Source organism: the organism of the source record quoted next, unplaced genomic scaffold (assembly GCF_019419815.1).
Source record: "Pyrus x bretschneideri cultivar Hongxiangsu unplaced genomic scaffold, Pyrus_bretschneideri_v1 Contig36, whole genome shotgun sequence".
Taxonomy (NCBI): Eukaryota; Viridiplantae; Streptophyta; class Magnoliopsida; order Rosales; family Rosaceae; genus Pyrus; species Pyrus x bretschneideri.
Window position 1 is genome coordinate 2,612,363 of NW_025999679.1, and position 18,064 is coordinate 2,630,426.

The 18,064-nt window shown below is 36.5% G+C and overlaps 3 protein-coding genes across 6 annotated transcripts; all 3 read left to right on the top strand.

The window, feature by feature from the left end:
• The first annotated feature begins 3,784 nt into the window (after positions 1–3,784).
• On the top strand, positions 3,785–6,974 carry LOC103950482 (U5 small nuclear ribonucleoprotein 40 kDa protein). Of its 3 annotated transcripts, XM_048592013.1 has the most exons (3): positions 3,844–3,929; positions 4,422–4,596; positions 5,752–6,974. In XM_048592013.1, exon 3 carries the CDS (start codon positions 5,805–5,807, stop codon positions 6,837–6,839), a length of 1,035 nt encoding a protein of 344 aa, XP_048447970.1. In that variant the 5' UTR covers positions 3,844–3,929; positions 4,422–4,596; positions 5,752–5,804; the 3' UTR covers positions 6,840–6,974. The 3 variants fall into 3 exon arrangements, with proteins under 3 accessions (XP_048447969.1, XP_048447970.1, XP_048447971.1); XM_048592012.1 differs by lacking the exon at positions 4,422–4,596 and having other exon boundaries at positions 3,785–3,929; XM_048592014.1 differs by lacking the exon at positions 4,422–4,596 and having other exon boundaries at positions 3,859–3,929; positions 5,767–6,974.
• A 3,781-nt stretch (positions 6,975–10,755) lies between these two features.
• On the top strand, positions 10,756–15,288 carry LOC103950483. Of its 2 annotated transcripts, XM_048591910.1 has the most exons (9): positions 10,756–10,924; positions 11,732–11,824; positions 11,977–12,044; positions 12,221–12,293; positions 12,833–12,927; positions 13,026–13,130; positions 13,852–13,951; positions 14,734–14,912; positions 14,998–15,288. In XM_048591910.1, exons 2-8 carry the CDS (start codon positions 11,741–11,743, stop codon positions 14,908–14,910), a joined length of 702 nt encoding a protein of 233 aa, XP_048447867.1. In that variant the 5' UTR covers positions 10,756–10,924; positions 11,732–11,740; the 3' UTR covers positions 14,911–14,912; positions 14,998–15,288. The 2 variants fall into 2 exon arrangements, with proteins under 2 accessions (XP_048447867.1, XP_048447866.1); XM_048591909.1 differs by having other exon boundaries at positions 10,760–10,924; positions 14,734–15,288.
• Positions 15,289–15,777: 489 nt separating this feature from the next.
• LOC103951772 (senescence-specific cysteine protease SAG39-like) lies at positions 15,778–17,422 on the top strand. The gene is made up of 2 exons (XM_009363225.2): positions 15,778–16,613; positions 16,793–17,422. The coding sequence occupies exons 1-2, from the start codon at positions 16,178–16,180 to the stop codon at positions 17,383–17,385; spliced, it is 1,029 nt and encodes a 342-aa protein (XP_009361500.2). The 5' UTR covers positions 15,778–16,177; the 3' UTR covers positions 17,386–17,422.
• The last annotated feature ends 642 nt before the right edge of the window (positions 17,423–18,064 follow it).

Below are 18,064 nucleotides of genomic sequence, written 5' to 3' on the forward strand. Positions count from 1 at the left end.
TGTATAAAAAAATACTACATCATCACATATAAACCAATAACCCTTATCCTTGCATAACTTCTTAACAAAGTAAATTCACAGTAATATTAGGAACATATAAGATATTTTTCAGTAATAAAGGAACAATAAAACTTAACTAGTCCAAACAAAACTAATTGAAGTATAACCAAATAGGCCAAACACAAAAATCAGCAACATATACATTATATTCTAGTAGTACAAGTCAAGTGAGATATACAAGTCATGTTTTCTCAGAACAAAATGAATCAGTCTCTGCAACTAGCAACTCTGTGAATTTAGTGAATTTTGATTCTGCAAATCAAAGTCCTCATTATCATCACCATCACTTTGGTACACAAGCTACATCTCAATCACCTTTGTTCCTATCCATCAAAGCTCTCAACTTGAGGTAATTCTTCCACCTATTTCACCAGTATCTCATTCTTTATCAGAAAGATCTATGGAGAATCAAATTATTACATCAGTTCATCCAATGGTGACAAGACTAAGAAGTGGTACAATAGAGAGGAAACATTATGCTGCTTACCTAGCTATTATTCCTAAGCTTCAAACACTATAGCTACTTTTCCTGAGCTTCAAACACTACAATTAAGTGATGATGATTCATTTCATGGAGGATATTCATTTATCTTAAAGATTACAGATGCAACTGAACCTTTATGTTTTAGGAAAACTGTATCAATTCCTCAATGACAAAGTGCAATGCAGGAGGAATATGACTAACTTAAAGCTCAAGGTACATGGACCTTGGTTTTAGCTCCTAAAAATAGATTTATTATGGGTAGCAAGTGGGTTTACAAGGTAAAAAAGAATCTAGATGGTACTGTTTCAAGGTACAAGGTCAGATTGGTTGCACAATGCTTCTCTCAAGAACATGGGGTTGATTACACTGAAACTTTCAGGCCACTAGGAAGACATACAACATTGATGATTATACTTGTTATTGCTACAATGAATCATTGGGAGTTGAGACAATTAGACAAAAAACTGCATTTTTGCATGGAGATTTGCAGAATGAGGTATATATGAAGCAACCTCAAGGATTTGTTGACAGTTCTTATCCAACACATGTTTGCAAATTATTAAAATCACTTTATGGTCTAAAACAAGCTCCAAGGCCTTGGAATTCAAAATTTACAAGCTATCATCTAGTTATGGGGTGTTCTGCGTCACTCTTAGATTCTAGTTTATTCATGAAGACAGAAGATGGGGAGACTATCATACTACTTTTATACGTAGATGATATAATTCTCAATGGATCAATTCTATAAAAATTTAGAAAACCATTGAAGAACTAGCTACAATTTTAGACTTGAAAGATTTGGGGAAGCTTACATACTTTCAGGTGGTGATATCTTTGTTAATCAAGCAATGTCTGTTAGGGATTTGATTCATAAAACAGACATGGACTCTTGTAAACCAGCTACAACACCTTGCAAACCTCACAACCAATTACTTGCCTCAGAAGGGACAATGTTCACAGATCCAAGTATGTACAAGAGTATTGTAGGATCATTGCAATATCTGACCTTCACTAGGCTTGATATTGCTTTTGTTGTCAATTCAGTTTGCCAATTCATGACAACACCAACCGAATTACATTTTGGGGCAGTGAAGAGGATTCTGAGATATCTTCAAGGAACAATAAATTGTGGTATAGTGTATTCAGCAAAGACAGAATCCAACTTGGCAGCATTTTCAAATTTAGACTGGGCTACTGACTTGAACACTAGAAGATTTGTGACAAGATATATTATGTTTATTGGGATTAATCTTGTGTTTTGGCAATCAAAGAAATAGTCCTCAATCTTAAAGAGTTTAACTGAAGTAGAGTATAAAGAGCTCTTGCACACACTGTGGCTAATATTGCTTGGGTGAGACAGATTTTGAAAGATGTAAAGTTTCATGTTCCTTATCCACCCATCATATATTGTGATAATATGTCAGCTATATCATTGAGTGCTAATCCCATTTTTTAGTCAAGGATAAAACATTTAAACACAGACTATCACTTTGTAAGGGAACGAGTCCAAAAAGGTGATTTGGAAGTGCTCTATGTACCTACTGAAGAATAAACAATAGATGTGTTAACCAAAGGTTTACAGTTTCTCATTTCTTCTGCATTGCTACAATCTTAAGCTGGGAAATCCCAGTTAAGATTGAGGGGGCATGTTGACTATCATTGACCAAATGCCAACTCAACATAGTTTGTTAAGATTGCCAGCTCAACATGGTTTGTTGAAATATGGTACTACAACTGTTTTAGACAATTAGAATAGTTGTTAGCATGTAAGCTAAGACACTGTAGCTATATAAGCTGATACTCTCTGTAATTCTCTTGAATTTGAATTTTTCATACATTCAATACAATCAGTATATTTTCCTCAACTTTCTCTCTCTACTTTCGTCATTGCTTTCTTGTTTCTTTAATCTCCTGCAATGGTTATAGTCTATTTTTTCGATATTATTAATAATATGCTTTTGTCGATCCTTCCTGCTTCGCATATCTCGCATCAAATGTTCAATTGTTTCAGTACTCCCATCACAAAACAAACAGGTAGTCTCCACATACATCTTCCTTTTCCTGAGATTATCCTTGGTTGGTGGAGCATCCATGCAACACCGCCACACAAAAATTTTAACCTTCCTCGGCACACGGGCTAGCCACAATGCTTTTCATAAGAACTTTACTTCCAGGATCATCATTGAACCACTCGGTTCATTACCACTTACCTCCCCACACGCCCTCGCTAGATGGTATGCACTTCTTCTTGTGAATTTCTCATTCTCTGCTGCATTCCAAATCAAAGTATCATCCGTTTGAAACAAACTGAGGGGTATTCGTTTGATCAAATTGTGACCAAGACAAAAAATCTGTCTTTAGGAAGATGCTTGGCTTGAAATAGTCATGCCGCAATTGACGTTGGTTGTTGTAGTAGCCTTCACCCTTGCTTTACAAGCATCGCAAGATTGAAAGCGTAAAGATCTTTAAAACCCAGACCACGGTCAATAAATCACATCTCATTTTTCTTTGCCAACCAAAGAGAGTTTAATAATATAAGTAGATTGTTTATTAGAAAGTCCTAAGTTTGAATTTTCCATATAATTTCTATTTTGTTTTCTTATAAAGAAAATAGAGTGAATGACAAACTTATCTGTTTAATGCATTTTATTGTAAGTGATATACTTGGAATATTTTATTTCTTTGTCAATAGAATGCTTAGAGTATGTTTGGAATTGCTTACATAAGAAGCATTTTCGGTCAAAATATCATATTCTGAAATCAACTATTCATATTATTTTGGTTTTGATACAACAATATATTTACAATAAGAGATTGGAGAATAAATTAATTTCAAACTATCCATACTTAATATCTCTCACTTACAAATGAAAAAAGAAAAGAAAAGAGTACTAAACCTGTAGTGACACAACTTTCATATTTTTGAATTCGTGTACCAACCAGAATCACTACAACTTGCCCAAAATGACCCTTGTAACCACAAGCCATTGTAAATTAGTTTACACCACCTAAAACCCAGATTGAATTAGCTCTCGTACTCCTCCTAAACTCGTGAAATTTCTCCGATGCACATTAAAAAATCTAACGAATCTTGTTCAAATATATAACTTAAATGTGCAGGTTTAAGTATTTTGTTTTCGGCTGTTGTCTACTGAACCGTTACATAGTTTGAATTGCTTGCTACCGAATAGAATTGGGCTTCGAAGGCAGTGAAGCCCAACAGTTCCCAATAGGCGGCATCTGAACTCTTGAGGCAAAACGACAGCGTCCGAGCGTAGTTTGTGCGATTTATACATTGTTTCAGTACAGAGTGATCATTGAGCCGCGTTAATAGGAAGAAGACGAAGAAGAACCCTCTAGGGTTTACCAGATAAAGCTCTACCAGGTACACTCTCTCTCTCTCTCTCTCTCTCTCTCTCTCTCTCTCTCTCTCTCTCTCTCTAAGATATGCTTTGGTCTGAATCTCAGTAAACATTAACTGTTTGAGAATTTAGGGAAAGTATGCTTTGCTATTTTCTGATAAACGTTGCAAAGAGGAACGAATTAGAAACTAGGATTTGTGTTGATGCGTGGAGGCGTTTTGATTGTGCTTGAATTATGTGAAATGGCCATAACTTAACAGTCAAGATCTGTGAGTTTGTTAGTGGGCTTTTGAAGTAGTTATTTATTTAATTATGTGTTAATTTTTAGACGGGGAATTTTGGATTGACTTGTAAACTTTTTCAGTCTAATTAATCGATTTGTTTTGTGAGATAGCTCGTGGAAAAAATGGAACAGTGGTGTGGTGCAGGGAAAAAAACTGACTACATTCTACAATTCATTGCCTTTTTAATTAACTTGGATTATGATACCAACATGCTAACCCCTGTATAATTAGGATTATGCTTTGGTGGGGACGGATGGGGTTGGTTTTACAGTTGGCTAGGCGACTTGGTTTACAATGCAGTTGGGTCACGGAATTTTCAGTTACTTTAGAAAAGCGTAAATCCTGGGATGCCAGATTTCTACTAAGCATACTATGAAAGAACTTGTAAACGGCTTACTATGAAAAGGCAAGGAAAGTGGACGTTCTCTCCTCTTCGACGAACTAGCAATACATTGTTTTCTTGTTTTTCTCCACCGTTTGGTAAAGATTTGGGCTTGGGGTTGTCTTGCTTTTTATCCTTTTGAGTGAATGGGTCTTTCTCATTCTATAGTGCTTTTATTGTGGAGCAACTTCTTGACTTGATGGTGGCAGAGAGTTGATTCTTCCAACTATCCCACCAACATCCATTTCTCCTTGCAAACATCACTTCTTTGTTACGATAAATTTTAAGGTAACTGTTTTCACAGGTAACCATATGCACTGAAGTGGGATCACAAAACAAGCAGTTTCGTTTGTTTTTTTTTTCCCTTCTGAGAAATAAGATCATCAAATCTCAGCTCACAAATCTTATCATGAGTGATTGTACTTGAATCTTGGGAATGGAAGAAGAAAGCTGAAGCTTTGAAGAGAATATAGATTTTTAGGCTTCATTTGTTTTCTCTTTACTTCCGAAACTGGTCACAAAAGGTCATTTGTCTTTCTTTTCAAAGGCTAATCCTAGCATTTCTTTGAAAATGCTCATTTGGATTGTAAGATAATGGATTATTTGCTACATACGCACTTAACCTGTATGCTTAGGTGAGAGAGAGACCGCCTCTACTCTTGTTTGCATGGTGGCTAATATGTGGCTTCAGCTGTGTAGTCTGGTGACAAATTGGAAATTGGCTCTGCTGTTACCTGTGGCTGCCTGCTGTCATTGTGGTTTTTTCTTACCCTTTGCTTGGATGAGGGACTTCAATGTTCCATGGAACTTAGGCTAAATTTGTTAAAAAATAGGAATGCACTGCAAAAATTAGATAGAAGGACTTGCAAGACGACTAGAAACAATACATTTGAGAGAACTTTCAAATGACTCCTTGAGTGGTGCTTTGTAGTGTATTGTAGTGTTTTAGTAGTAGCTATCAAGTGCTCGAGTAGTTCATGGTAGCGTCCAGTGCATTTTAACTAGTCTAAAGTTCTCTGGGACTCTGAAAGTCCCTCATCCAAGTCTAAATTTCTATGTTTATATACTTAAGCTGGTTTGCCGGACTAGATTTTAAGCTCAAATAATTTGATGTTTGCAGGGTGTGATAGGTTATTTAATATATAACATTTTTGCTTATTTAATTCATTTGTATTGTAGGATTCGATCTCACAGGAACAAATTGTTTGCTGTTCAAATACCAGACAGAATCAATGATGCAGTTTACCCCTAGTGAGGGTGAAAATGCTTTGTCGGTAGTTGGTCCGAGGCCAATGGATTTGTCTACATACAATGGTCGCCCAGCACCTGGACCAAATGGGAAACAAAGGACTTCCAGCTTGGAATCACCGATCATGTTGCTGACAGGCCATCAGAGTGCTGTATACACAATGAAATTTAACCCTGCTGGAACAGTTATTGCTTCTGGGTCCCATGACAAAGAAATTTTTTTATGGAATGTTCATGGGGAATGCAAGAACTTTATGGTTTTGAAGGGGCACAAGAATGCTGTATTGGATCTTCACTGGACAACCGATGGTTCACAGATTATATCAGCCAGTCCAGACAAAACTGTGGGGGCATGGGATGTTGAAACAGGAAAAAGGATAAAGAAGATGGCTGAGCACTCTTCGTTTGTGAATTCTTGCCATCCTGCTCGAAGGGGACCTCCTCTTATTGTCAGTGGATCTGATGATGGAACTGCCAAACTCTGGGATATGCGTCTGAGGGGAGCGATCCAAACATTCCCTGATAAATATCAAATTACAGCTGTCAGCTTCTCTGATGCATCCGATAAAATCTTTACGGGAGGTATTGACAATGACATTAAGGTATGGGATTTGCGCAAAGTTGAAGTAATGATGACACTTCAAGGCCATCAAGATATGATAACAGGTATGTCATTGAGTCCTGATGGCTCTTATCTTCTGACTAATGGAATGGACAGTAAACTCTGCATTTGGGATATGCGCCCGTACGCACCCCAAAATCGCTGCGTGAAGATAATGGAAGGTCACCAGCACAATTTTGAAAAGAACCTGTTGAAGTGTGGCTGGTCCCCTGATGGAAGCAAGGTCACGGCTGGCAGTTCTGATCGGATGGTCTACGTATGGGACACCACTTCCCGACGCATCTTGTATATGCTGCCTGGCCACAGTGGATCCGTCAACGAGTCTGTTTTCCATCCCAACGAACCCATCATTGGATCGTGCAGTAGTGATAAACAGATCTATCTAGGGGAAATCTGAGCTTTACGGGCATGTAATGAAAACATCTACCTTTCTGTTGTGTTAGTGACTTGAACATTCTTGAGTTTTCGAAGGATTTTATTGCGTTGTAGTTTTGAACTTGAATCTTGATGGATTTATAGTTTGGTCTCTGAATTTCGCATGTCGTTGCTATACTCACGGCGCCATGCTTGCCGCGTGCGGCGTCCCGAATATCCCACAGTGTGCATTCTGTTTTTTTGTTACATTCATGGTGTTATATGTAGATTAAGTGAGTCGACATCTCCCCTGTATTTGTTATTTGTTTTGCAAAGTTGTTAAAGACGCAGCAAAAGTATTTTAAGAATACATGCATACATGATGAACTTACTATGTGGGTTTGGATAATGAGGAATTTTTATCACTACCGGGAATGATGGGCGATGGGCGATGGGCGATGGGCGATGGGCGATGTGCTCCAATCTCTCACTCGTATGTGCGATAATTTTAGTGAAATAATAGTCACGTGCTCATGTTATTAGCACACCAAAAGATTGTTCATGTCAAAAGTCGTGATAATTTCAATATAACATTTTAATGATATTCCTTTTAACTAATAAACAAGAAATGTTAATTTCGAATTCATAAACGAGTTCAAAACCAATTCAGTCTATGTATGGTCATGCTTGTTAGCACTTTAATTTTTAATGAGGTTTAGGCTTTACTAATGGAATATATAGTGCGTTTTTCGCTTGTTTAGTTTAGTATTGCTTTGTGAGGATTTCTTCAATTACTCAAGTAATTTTTTTTTTCAAACAATTGATATTGTTTGCACTAACCGAAAACCGAAATCGAAAAACCAAAAATTGAAAAAAAACTGAACCAAATGATAGGAGCATATTCATGCGACTTAAATGGCTTGTTCTCGTACATTTACGTTATGTTTCTTTAGTTATTTTAGTCCTTTATGCTTCTTTTGTGTGTTTTCAGGATCATAAGATGTGTTTGTCGAAAGGATGCATTTTGGAGCAGTTTGGGGCATTAAATGGATTGCATATGCTTAACGCCAAGTAGATGGACGAAATTGAAGACCAAATTATCATCACCACCTATCATACAATTATACACTTATCATCACCACATATCATTCACTTATCACTTAACATATCATTCACTTATCACTTATCATATCATTCACTTATCACTTATCATAACCATACACTTATCAATTATCATACCCATAAATATCAACACATGCATTTCAGCCACATGCACCCAAACACATTCTATGCTGTGGCCTCCCATCACCATTCCAGCTTTCCTTCATTGCAGCCACATGCATTTCCAACCTAGCATTCCCCCTTTAAGCCACATGCACCCATAATCATTCACCCTACCTTGCAACTCCACATGCATTTCCAACCCACATGCCCCTTTAATCATTCAATCACACCATCACACATTCACAAACCAACCCATTGTCGTGCCTTCCCTTGCCATTTTCAGCCATCACACTTCATCATTGCAGCCACCATTCACCCTAGTTGTCAATCACATACTTTCCCATTGTATAATTCATCCACATGCATCTTTAATCATTCACTCACAAGCTTTAACCAACAAACAAATCAGCCACAACACACAAACACACCCATGCCGTGGCCACCCTTGCATTTCCAGCATTCCCACATGCAATTCCAGCTTTCCAACCTAGCCACATTCACATGCATTCACTCATAATCATTCACCAAACTTGCAGCCACATTTCCACCTATTCCTAGCTGTCATGTTCCCTCTCATTACCTATAAATAAGCATGCATTGCAGCCACAATTGATTCATTCCATTCACAACACAACACACAACACAAAAACTGCCCTTGTGCCGTGCATTCCCTACCAATCCAAACACCATCACCTCCTTCTTTCTTCCACAAAACCTATCATTCTACATCATCCATAATCCCCCAAACCTCACCTTAGACCTTGTGCTACAACAACGAGGAAGAGAAGAGTGCCTAAACGTTCATACAATTCAAGTTTGAGTTGTTAGAATGTTTAGGTGTTTCTTTGATTTCAATGTTTAAATTCAATTCTCTTTGTTTTGTACGTATGAGGAATGGAAGAGAAGAGTGCCTAAACGTTCATACAATTCAAGTTTGAGTTGTTAGAATGTTTAGGTGTTTCTTTGATTTCAATGTTTAAATTCAATTCTCTTTGTTTTGTACGTATGAGGAATGGAAGAGAAGAGTGCCTAAACGTTCATACAATTCAATTTTGAGTTGTTGGAATGTTTAGGTGTTTCTTTGATTTCAAAGTTATGAGGAACTAAACCCCCTTTAGCTAGGGGGTGATTCGAAACTATGTTTATATTTGCAATATGAATTGATTAACTTTCGTTGGAATTTCATAAGTTGTGGATTCAATTTATTTAACCGTTTGATTGATAACTTATTTATGTATGTTTATTGAGAATGCGCGCTTAATTTTCATGCATGAATATGACGCTAGAATATAAGTGAGTTTCACCTAATCGATATGAACTTATATTCACAAGTAGTGGAGGTTGCTTATAAACAATCGTGTTAAATGAATTCTTGGCACGAGTTTCATGCTCATCATAGTAACGAATACCTCGTCAACACTTATAGTTTTCATAATGCTTAATGATCTTTGATTGTATCTTTATTGTGCTGTTCACATAAAGGACTTTTGGAGAATGTTGTGAATTGCGTTGCGCAAACCCATCCAATTCATTAACTTAAGGAAAACTTGACGGTTAATTTAAGCGGACCTAATTAATCCGGAGTGTTGAGTTTCATAATTTATCGAAAGACCAACTGAGAATCAATCTTGTATGCAAGTGTAACATGTGTGGAGAAGAACCCCTTGGCTATTCCATCATCCATATTTTCATCACATTCATATTTACGTTTTGCCTTTAATTACAATTTGTGCATTTTAGTTAATTTCGTCAAAAACTCAATTCCCCCCCCCCCATCTTTTGTTAAGTCTTAATCATTTGATAGGTTTTAGTATTTTACGTTTATTTAGTTTTGCATTCTTTGAGTTTAGTTAGTGTTTTAAATTTTAGTATTTTACGTTTATTTAGTTTTGCATTCTTTGAGTTTAGTATAGTGTTTTATATTGTGTTTCTACGTTTTTTTAGTCAAATCCAAGTGATTAACAATCCCTCCTAATCCCCAGTCCAGAACGATCTCTACTTACATACTTACTACAATTGATAAAAAGAGGGTTTAATTTGTGTGCGTATAAATTCACGCATCACCAAACCCAACCAAATCGAATCCCATTACACTTTATGAATGATGCCAATGATATTTCTTTTGTCAAACTTTACTACCAAGTTTGAAACTAAGCTTAGGGATTTTTCAAAGAGCATACTTGGTTCAATTAGGGAGGATATTCCATTGGTTATAGATGAAAGTTTTGGAAGACTTTGGAATTTGGAAGAGCTTCTCTATTTGTTTACTTTTGGAATAGATACAGTGATCATTTTTCTTTGCAATTGAAGTTGTTGATAGAATAAGAACGTGTTGATAGAATAAGATTGGTTCATATGATCTTGTATAGGTACAACTACGTTCCCATTTTTCTCATTTTCTTATTATTAGTCTATCAATGCAAGCCTCTTTTCTCAATTTCATATTAAAAAAAGATCAAGTTTTATAAAATAAAAAAAAACTAAAACTGAACCGAACAAAACCATATCGAATCAAAAGCGAACTGAAAAAAATCGTAAGAAAATTTTAGTTCAATTTTTCGATTTTGACAAAAAACCGAACCAAATGAAATCGAACCCTCTAGGCTAAGCCTCATGTCACAATGGGCTAGCATGGTTCAAATTCGCTTATAGCGATAATCGAAACCTAAAACTTGTCATGTACGAATAAAAAAAAATACCACTCCTAAGTAGCACTGGGTGATAATTACTCAAATATTGACCAATTGTAATTACTCGAATATCCTTAATAACTGGATGAAACTCGATCCCCTTCTTCTCTCGCGCTGATTCGAAATCAGTAAACAAAGAGAACCCATTTCCAGATTTCAGCAGTGAGAGACTGAAGAACGATTCAGTTGGAATTTTGTTTGGGCGAATTAAAAGGTTAGACTTTGAACACTCTCTCTATTACTATTTTATATGATTGGGTAGTGGAATTTTGAATGGGACGGGATTGGATGCATGCTTTGTGCATTCATGAATGTGTTTACTTTTGTACAGATTGAAATATTCCTATTGTTTTGTGTTTGTTCATGTAAGTTGGGTTCACTGTTCGTTGTGGGATGAGATTTTGGGCTCTATTTCTGTTTCGGTTTTGGCATATCGAATTTTTGAGAGATATTTGATAAGAATGAGGTTTTATAACTCAAACCATTCCCTGTAGCTATTTGATAATAGGACGAGTAGTTAAGAATCAAAGAGTGACGATTCGTCGTGGTCGAGGAGATTAAGAAAACAGATTATGCGTGTCAAACGTGGAGTCAACTATGTTCCAGTGGGAAACTCAAACTTACCAATTATCCTGCAATTGCACAGGAGATCGACTTTTCCTAAGCACTTGGCTGATCAATCTGCAGCCCCATCGGTTTTTATTCTTTTTGTGTATGAACGGGTCGAGAAAGCTAATTATATTAGGTGGTCCACTGGGTTTTTTTTTTTTTTTTTTTTTTGGAGAATAGGGTTATGGGTTTCCTTCATTTTTTGGGAAATTGATGAAATGGTCACTTTACAAATCCCAATTGTTGAACTGATCAAAATCAAATTGACGACGTTTAGATAAAAAAAAATAAAAAACAAAGCATAGAGATCAAATACTGATGGTATATGGATCACATACTAAAAAGTGATGATTTCATTGGTGTTGTTCGAGTGTTGAATCGTTTGTTGTTTTATGTTTGTTCAATGGTGTAGGATTTTGGGATGAGGATCAGTAAAACAGAGGTGAATTTGAGGAGGCTGCTTGCATCTGCGCCCCAGCAACATAACCAGGCAAAACTTGTACATGTATGTTGTTATTAGAATTACAGGTTACAAGGTGTTATCCATTTTTAGATAATTGCTTTGTGCCAAATATTTCCGGTTTCTTGGCTTTATATTTGTTTTTGCTTGGGGGATATCTACCATTTATGGATGACATAAGTAGTGCTACTTTGCAGTATGTTGCTACTTTACGGGAACTGGTAGAACAACTAGCTGAAGAGAGAAATCCAGAAGGCTTACCAAGGTATGAGGTTGATTCACATTCCAAACATTATGTTGTTGATACTGGGTCTTACGGTAGCTATGCCGATCAACATTTTCATATTATCTATTTCTATGTATTTTGTTGATACGGTTCCCTACTTAAGAGTTTGTAAGATTCTTAGTTATTGAAATCATTATTTGCGATTTTATATACAGAGTTTCAAAGGCTGTTATGAGTGACTATTCAGAGAAGATCGAAGCCATTGCTTCCAAATTAGCTGCTCCACCGGTGCGTACATATGATCTAGAAATCATTCATGTCACTATTGTTGAAGTATTGATAATATGTACTTTAAACCAGTTATTAATGTACTTTTGATTTACAATTTTCTGTGGAATTAAGTATCATGTATGATTCAAATCAATTTTACTTTAGCTTTGATGGATCGTTGGACAGTTTTTAGTTCTTATGCAGGGAACAATTTCGAGACAGTTTATAGTTCAAGTTTCATGCTTGTAATGATTCTGAATCTCCTTCAGTGCATCAGTACATGTAATTTGTTGCGTCATTTTTGTTATCTTGAGAGTGAATCTGTAATATATGGATAATGTTTTCTTGCATATCGGACATGGTATATTATGTTGTGAATCTGGCATCACATATGAAAGCAGGAGTTTACCTGATCAGTGGTCCAGATTAACAGCTTGGCAAGAGAATATTTCTTTAGAATGTAATGTTTTTAATTTTTTGGTCGAAGAATGTAGGGTATGTATGTGCAATATATGGAGTTCCTTGCTCCTAACTATGATTTATTTCGCAATTCCCAGCCTGATATTCAAACACCTGAAGAGCCCCTTGCAAGCTCTTCTGATACAGGAGACAATCAGATTCCCGCTTCTCCAGGTCTGAGAAGGAGATTTGTGTAAGTGAATGATAGTTAGGATCACAATGGTTTCAGTTCCTTAGTGAGTTTTTGTCTGCAATGACTTGTTTTATTTTAACTGTGTTTTTGTTAAATAGGCCTCCCTCAAATATCAAAGATGGAGCTCGTGAGACTGTTAATGTTGATTCTTCGGCACCTGTTAAACTGGATGCTGCAGCCCAAGCACACATTGAAAAGCATAGGTATATTATTACTATCTCAATTTCTTCTATTAAACTGGAGTAATGAGACTGGATGAATTTGAAAACGGGAGTTCTAGGATGTTGGTCATAAATTGGGACTGCAATGTACTTATATATGTTTTCAATATGAAGTTACTTTTCTTTTAAGCCGAGAAAGAAGTTGATTTTTGTTTAAAAATAAATGGGATATGATTCTTTTACAAATAGAAATGACATGGATGCTCCCTTGGGATATTTGATAAAATTAGAGCAATAGAATTGGGCAACTTTGGGATTAGTTCCATCTATTTGTACAATTTTCTTTCTTTACTTAGTTGGTAACAAAGACAAAACACTACCTAAAAACAAATCTTGGTCTACAAACCAGCCTGTCTGTTATTCAGAGTGCTTATTAAGGAACTAGGGGGACCATCCAAATTGTATCAACCCAAGTCCATGTCCTGCCCATGTCTTTCCTGCCATCTGCTGCGATACTAAGATCTTTCTGCATGTTTGGTACACCACCGCCAACAGATGGTGGCTAGAATCAACATGACCTTTAACCAGAACCCACCAGAGTAGATACTGTTACTGTTAGAGAGGAAATTGCTTCGATCCCAAGTCAATTGGTGTCCATAAAGTAGAGGTCACACAATTCAGCAGTTAAAACTTCAAGTGTTAATTACATTTCCTTTCCACATTATGTTTACGACTCTTATAAATTTTCTCTCATGTTTTACAGAAAGCTTCAAGAGGATTTGACAGACGAAATGGTTGGATTGGCTAGGCAACTCAAAGAGAGTAGTCTCATGATGAGTCACTCCCTGGAGAACACTGAAAAAGTAAGATACCCTGAGATATCTATTGCAGGATGTTGTAAGGTCTATAGAATCAATACTATTTGGATTTAGCTGGCTGTGGTTTGATTTGTTTAGGTTGACACTGAAGGGAAGTTAAGGTGAATATTGCATAGTATTTAGAGGGTGTGAGATTAGGATAAATGCTTGAAAAGGAAAATGTTAAACAAAGAATCGAGTGTTGGGACTGAAACGAATCCTAAGAGCCTGTTGGTATCTTATTTGGATCCAACTTTTTATACTCAATAATGATTTTTTTAGTCACAAGCTAATAAATCTCTCTCTCTCTCTCTCTCTCTCTCTCTCTCTCTGCGAAAGCGGGTTCAACTCCGTCGCTAGAGCTACTCTCTTGTAGTGCCATCCTAAGTCGATGTGGTAGAGGAGAGATGTTGTGCTCTGTTGGATATGGTGGTGAAGTAATGGATCTATCATCTGATTGGCTAATTGTGGATTAGAGCTTAGGGGGACTGGGGAGGTCGACGGAAGGGGAACTGATTGAATTTTTGTTTCGAAATGGTTTTAGAAATGATGAAAACATTTGAGTAGGATACCAAACGGGCCCCAAGACACAGGGGCTAAAACAAATAGATTTGCAGAGGAATTTAAGTGGTAACAGGAGAACTGATTAAATTTTTGATTAGAAATGTATGATACTTCAAGAAACTAGTTGTTATAACTGTCTACTCTCTGGTGTCTCATATGTAAATTCATAGCTGATGGAAGGATATATACGTTGATCTCATAACTTAGTTATGGCTTGTATGCAGATACTTGACTCCACAGAGAAGGCTGTTGAAAGTAGCTTGGCAAGCACTGGCCATGCCACCACACGGGCGACAGATATATACTCAAAGACGTCCAAAACTACTTGTTTCACATGGCTTCTGATGTTTGTAATGACATGCGTATTCATCATGGTGGTTCTTTTAATTCGCGTCACTTAAGGGTATGTTGTGTTAGGAAGACTGATCTTTCGTCCCATAATTTCTACGTATAATTTGCAACGTTGAACATCGACAGTTTACGAATAGGTATAATCTCGGAGCATAGCATTGTTGATGGATCATCAGAAATGAACAGGGAATGGTTTGAAATGTTAATGATACTACGACGCTAGTCACCGGAACATTTCAAAGGACTGCACTGCAACTTTCATTGGTGATGGTCCTGCTACATATTGTAATTAGAATTAGCAGATGTTAACTTACTAGTTTCTACTCTCCAAAGGGTTGTACACCATGTAAACAAGCAAAGAACCATGTTAGAAACGTCTCACATGAGCCTAATTTTAACATGATATCACACCAATTATTCTTGCGTTAGTTGACCCATTTGCGTTGTGTTTTTTGGATCATTGATGCACATTGGACATTGCAAGAGCGGATTTCTCATTCCTCTTCCCCTATCTATCTTAGGGTCTAGTTTGGTATTGCTGTGCATTTTAAAAAAAACTGCTTCTGCTGTGTTATGGTATTTAATGTGATAAATTATTATAAAAAAGAATAATGTGGGGTTAAAAATTGTAATTTGGTAAAATATGTGGGGAGTATGCTTGCTATTTGAAAATTTTATTAAGTGCGCAATGATTACTATGCTTTGAAAGAAAAAAAAAGAACTTTAGAAACATGGTAGATCCTACTTAATGCTTTTACTTTTCTATGCTTTTCTATTCTCATTGACGTAATTTTTAAGAAAAAAACGCCTTTTTTTATTTTACTAAATAAATTTGATGTTCTAGGTTTTTTTAATAAGCTCTATTTTAAAAAACACCACAATTGCAAGCCAGCTATAAGAAAAGGCACTTAGCTTATTCATGTCTAAGTAAGGAGAAAGTTGCATGCGTTATGACAATGAGGTTTACAATTTGAGCCTACTTTTCCAACTTAATCAGTTCTGCATATTAACAAAGTTACATTTGTTTTGACCTATATGAACAAGTAAGCGCATAAAGACATATGTTTAGCTACTAATTTATCGTGACTTCAAATTAAAAAAAAAATAATAATAAAAAAACAAATAAAAGCCAGGTTTATATCAGAACATTTTACAGGGCACGAAGATTGCAGATCAACTTTTGGAACACGGTGATAGCAACGCCCGCCATTCTCTTCTCTATATAAACTGTGAAGCAGTCTACCATTTGGGTATAACCTTCTCTCCCATCCATTTACTTCATCAAATCCCAGTAGCTTCAGTTACTAGCTTTACACCATGGAGTACATCAACCAGTACTACTGCAAATGTATTATTTTGGCTTTGATCTTCATGCTGGGAGCCTTGTCTTCTCAAGCCACTTCTCGCACTCTCCAAGATGCATCAATGTACGGGAGATACGAGCAATGGATGGCTCGTTATGGACGTGTATATTCTGACATTAACGAGAAGGAGAAGCGCTTCAATATTTTCAAGGAAAATGTTGCGTTCATAGGATCTTCCAACAATGATGCAAACAAACTTTACAAATTGAGCGTCAATCAATTTGCAGACCTTACGAATGAAGAATTCAAAGCCTCGAGAAATAGATTCATGGGGCACGAATGTTCCGCAAAGACGACTTCTTTCAAATATGAAAATGTTACTGCACCACCAACTGTAGATTGGAGAAAGAAAGGAGCTGTGACACCAGTCAAGGACCAAGGCCAATGTGGTAATCAATTTTATTTATAACTTGGAACTTCATTAAACGGTTTCTAGTACTCTAACTATGATTTAATTGCAATATTACACAAATCTATGTCTATTAAATTAACCACTACTTAATTTATGCCAAAAAAACAAAAAAACAAAAAAAAAACACAATATCTTACTGCAACAAAATACTTGCAGGATGTTGTTGGGCTTTTTCAGCGGTGGCAGCCATGGAAGGAATTACTAAGCTTACAACTGGTAAATTGATATCTTTGTCTGAGCAAGAGTTGGTTGACTGTGACACAAGCGGTGTAGATCAAGGTTGTGAGGGTGGTTTGATGGATGATGCATTTCAATTCATTAATCAAAACCATGGGCTTAGTACCGAGACTAATTATCCTTACACTGGTGTTGATGGTACTTGCAACACCAAGAAGGAGGCCAACCATGCAGCCAAAATAACTGGTCATGAAGATGTGCCTGCAAACAGTGAAGAAGCCCTTCTGAAGGCTGTTGCAAATCAGCCAATTTCTGTTGCCATTGATGCTGGAGGTTCCGATTTTCAATTCTATTCAAGTGGTGTCTTTACAGGAACTTGTGGAACGAGTCTTGATCATGGGGTTACCGCTGTTGGTTATGGAGTCAGTGCTGATGGGACTAAGTATTGGTTGGTGAAGAACTCATGGGGCACTGAATGGGGTGAAGAAGGATACATAAGAATGCAGAGAGGTATTGAGGCAAAGGAAGGTCTTTGTGGCATTGCTATGGAAGCCTCTTACCCCACTGCATAACTTGAATTACCATCCAAATCAATGCCTACAATATCTAATACCCTGGACGTGTATATCGTAATATGTACATGATGAACTTGTACGTTTAGTACAATATGCTATATGGTCTGCGCATGGGTAGTACCAAGTTTATAATTACAAATGAAGAACTTATTCGATCTTTTAGTTGAATTGTCTAGTTACGCTAAATTTAACCACTTGCTAAAATTAGGTTTATCTGTTAATTCTCTGATATGATTCATCCCCTCAAAGGAGGTATATATTTAGTCAACAAGCCTTGTAGAGCAAGAATAATAATAACTCCTAATTCTAAATAAAGTAGGAAACGAAACCTAAATAGGAAATGTAACCCACTAATTACTAATTACAATTAATCCTACAAGTCAAGCTGCACTAAAGTGAAAAGTCTTAGGTTCATTTCTCACCGCATATTATTGCTAATCCATTGTAAGGCTTAGCCCACTCCCCCATCTCTTAGTGTCGATAATATCGTTTGTTTTAAAATAAAAAAAAAAAATTGGTGCATATATGTTGTTGATGCCCGACTTGCTAAATGGGTTGTAAAATGCGTTGCTCAAAATTGCTTTTATTAGCATATCGGCTAATTGGTTCTTCGACTTCACAAACAAAAATTGAACAATCAGACCTTCCAATTTCTCTTTGATGAAATATTTATCCA

Coding starts and splice junctions, on each gene's coding strand:
- LOC103950482 (XM_048592012.1), top strand. CDS start 5,805: ATGATGCAGTTTACCCCTAGTGAGGGTGAAAATGCTTTGTCGGTAGTT.
- LOC103950483 (XM_048591910.1), top strand. CDS start 11,741: ATGAGGATCAGTAAAACAGAGGTGAATTTGAGGAGGCTGCTTGCATCT. Junction 12,294..12,832: donor CCAAATTAGCTGCTCCACCG/GTGCGTACATAT, acceptor CGCAATTCCCAG/CCTGATATTCAAACACCTGA. Junction 13,131..13,851: donor GCACACATTGAAAAGCATAG/GTATATTATTAC, acceptor CATGTTTTACAG/AAAGCTTCAAGAGGATTTGA.
- LOC103951772 (XM_009363225.2), top strand. CDS start 16,178: ATGGAGTACATCAACCAGTACTACTGCAAATGTATTATTTTGGCTTTG. Junction 16,614..16,792: donor CAAGGACCAAGGCCAATGTG/GTAATCAATTTT, acceptor AAATACTTGCAG/GATGTTGTTGGGCTTTTTCA.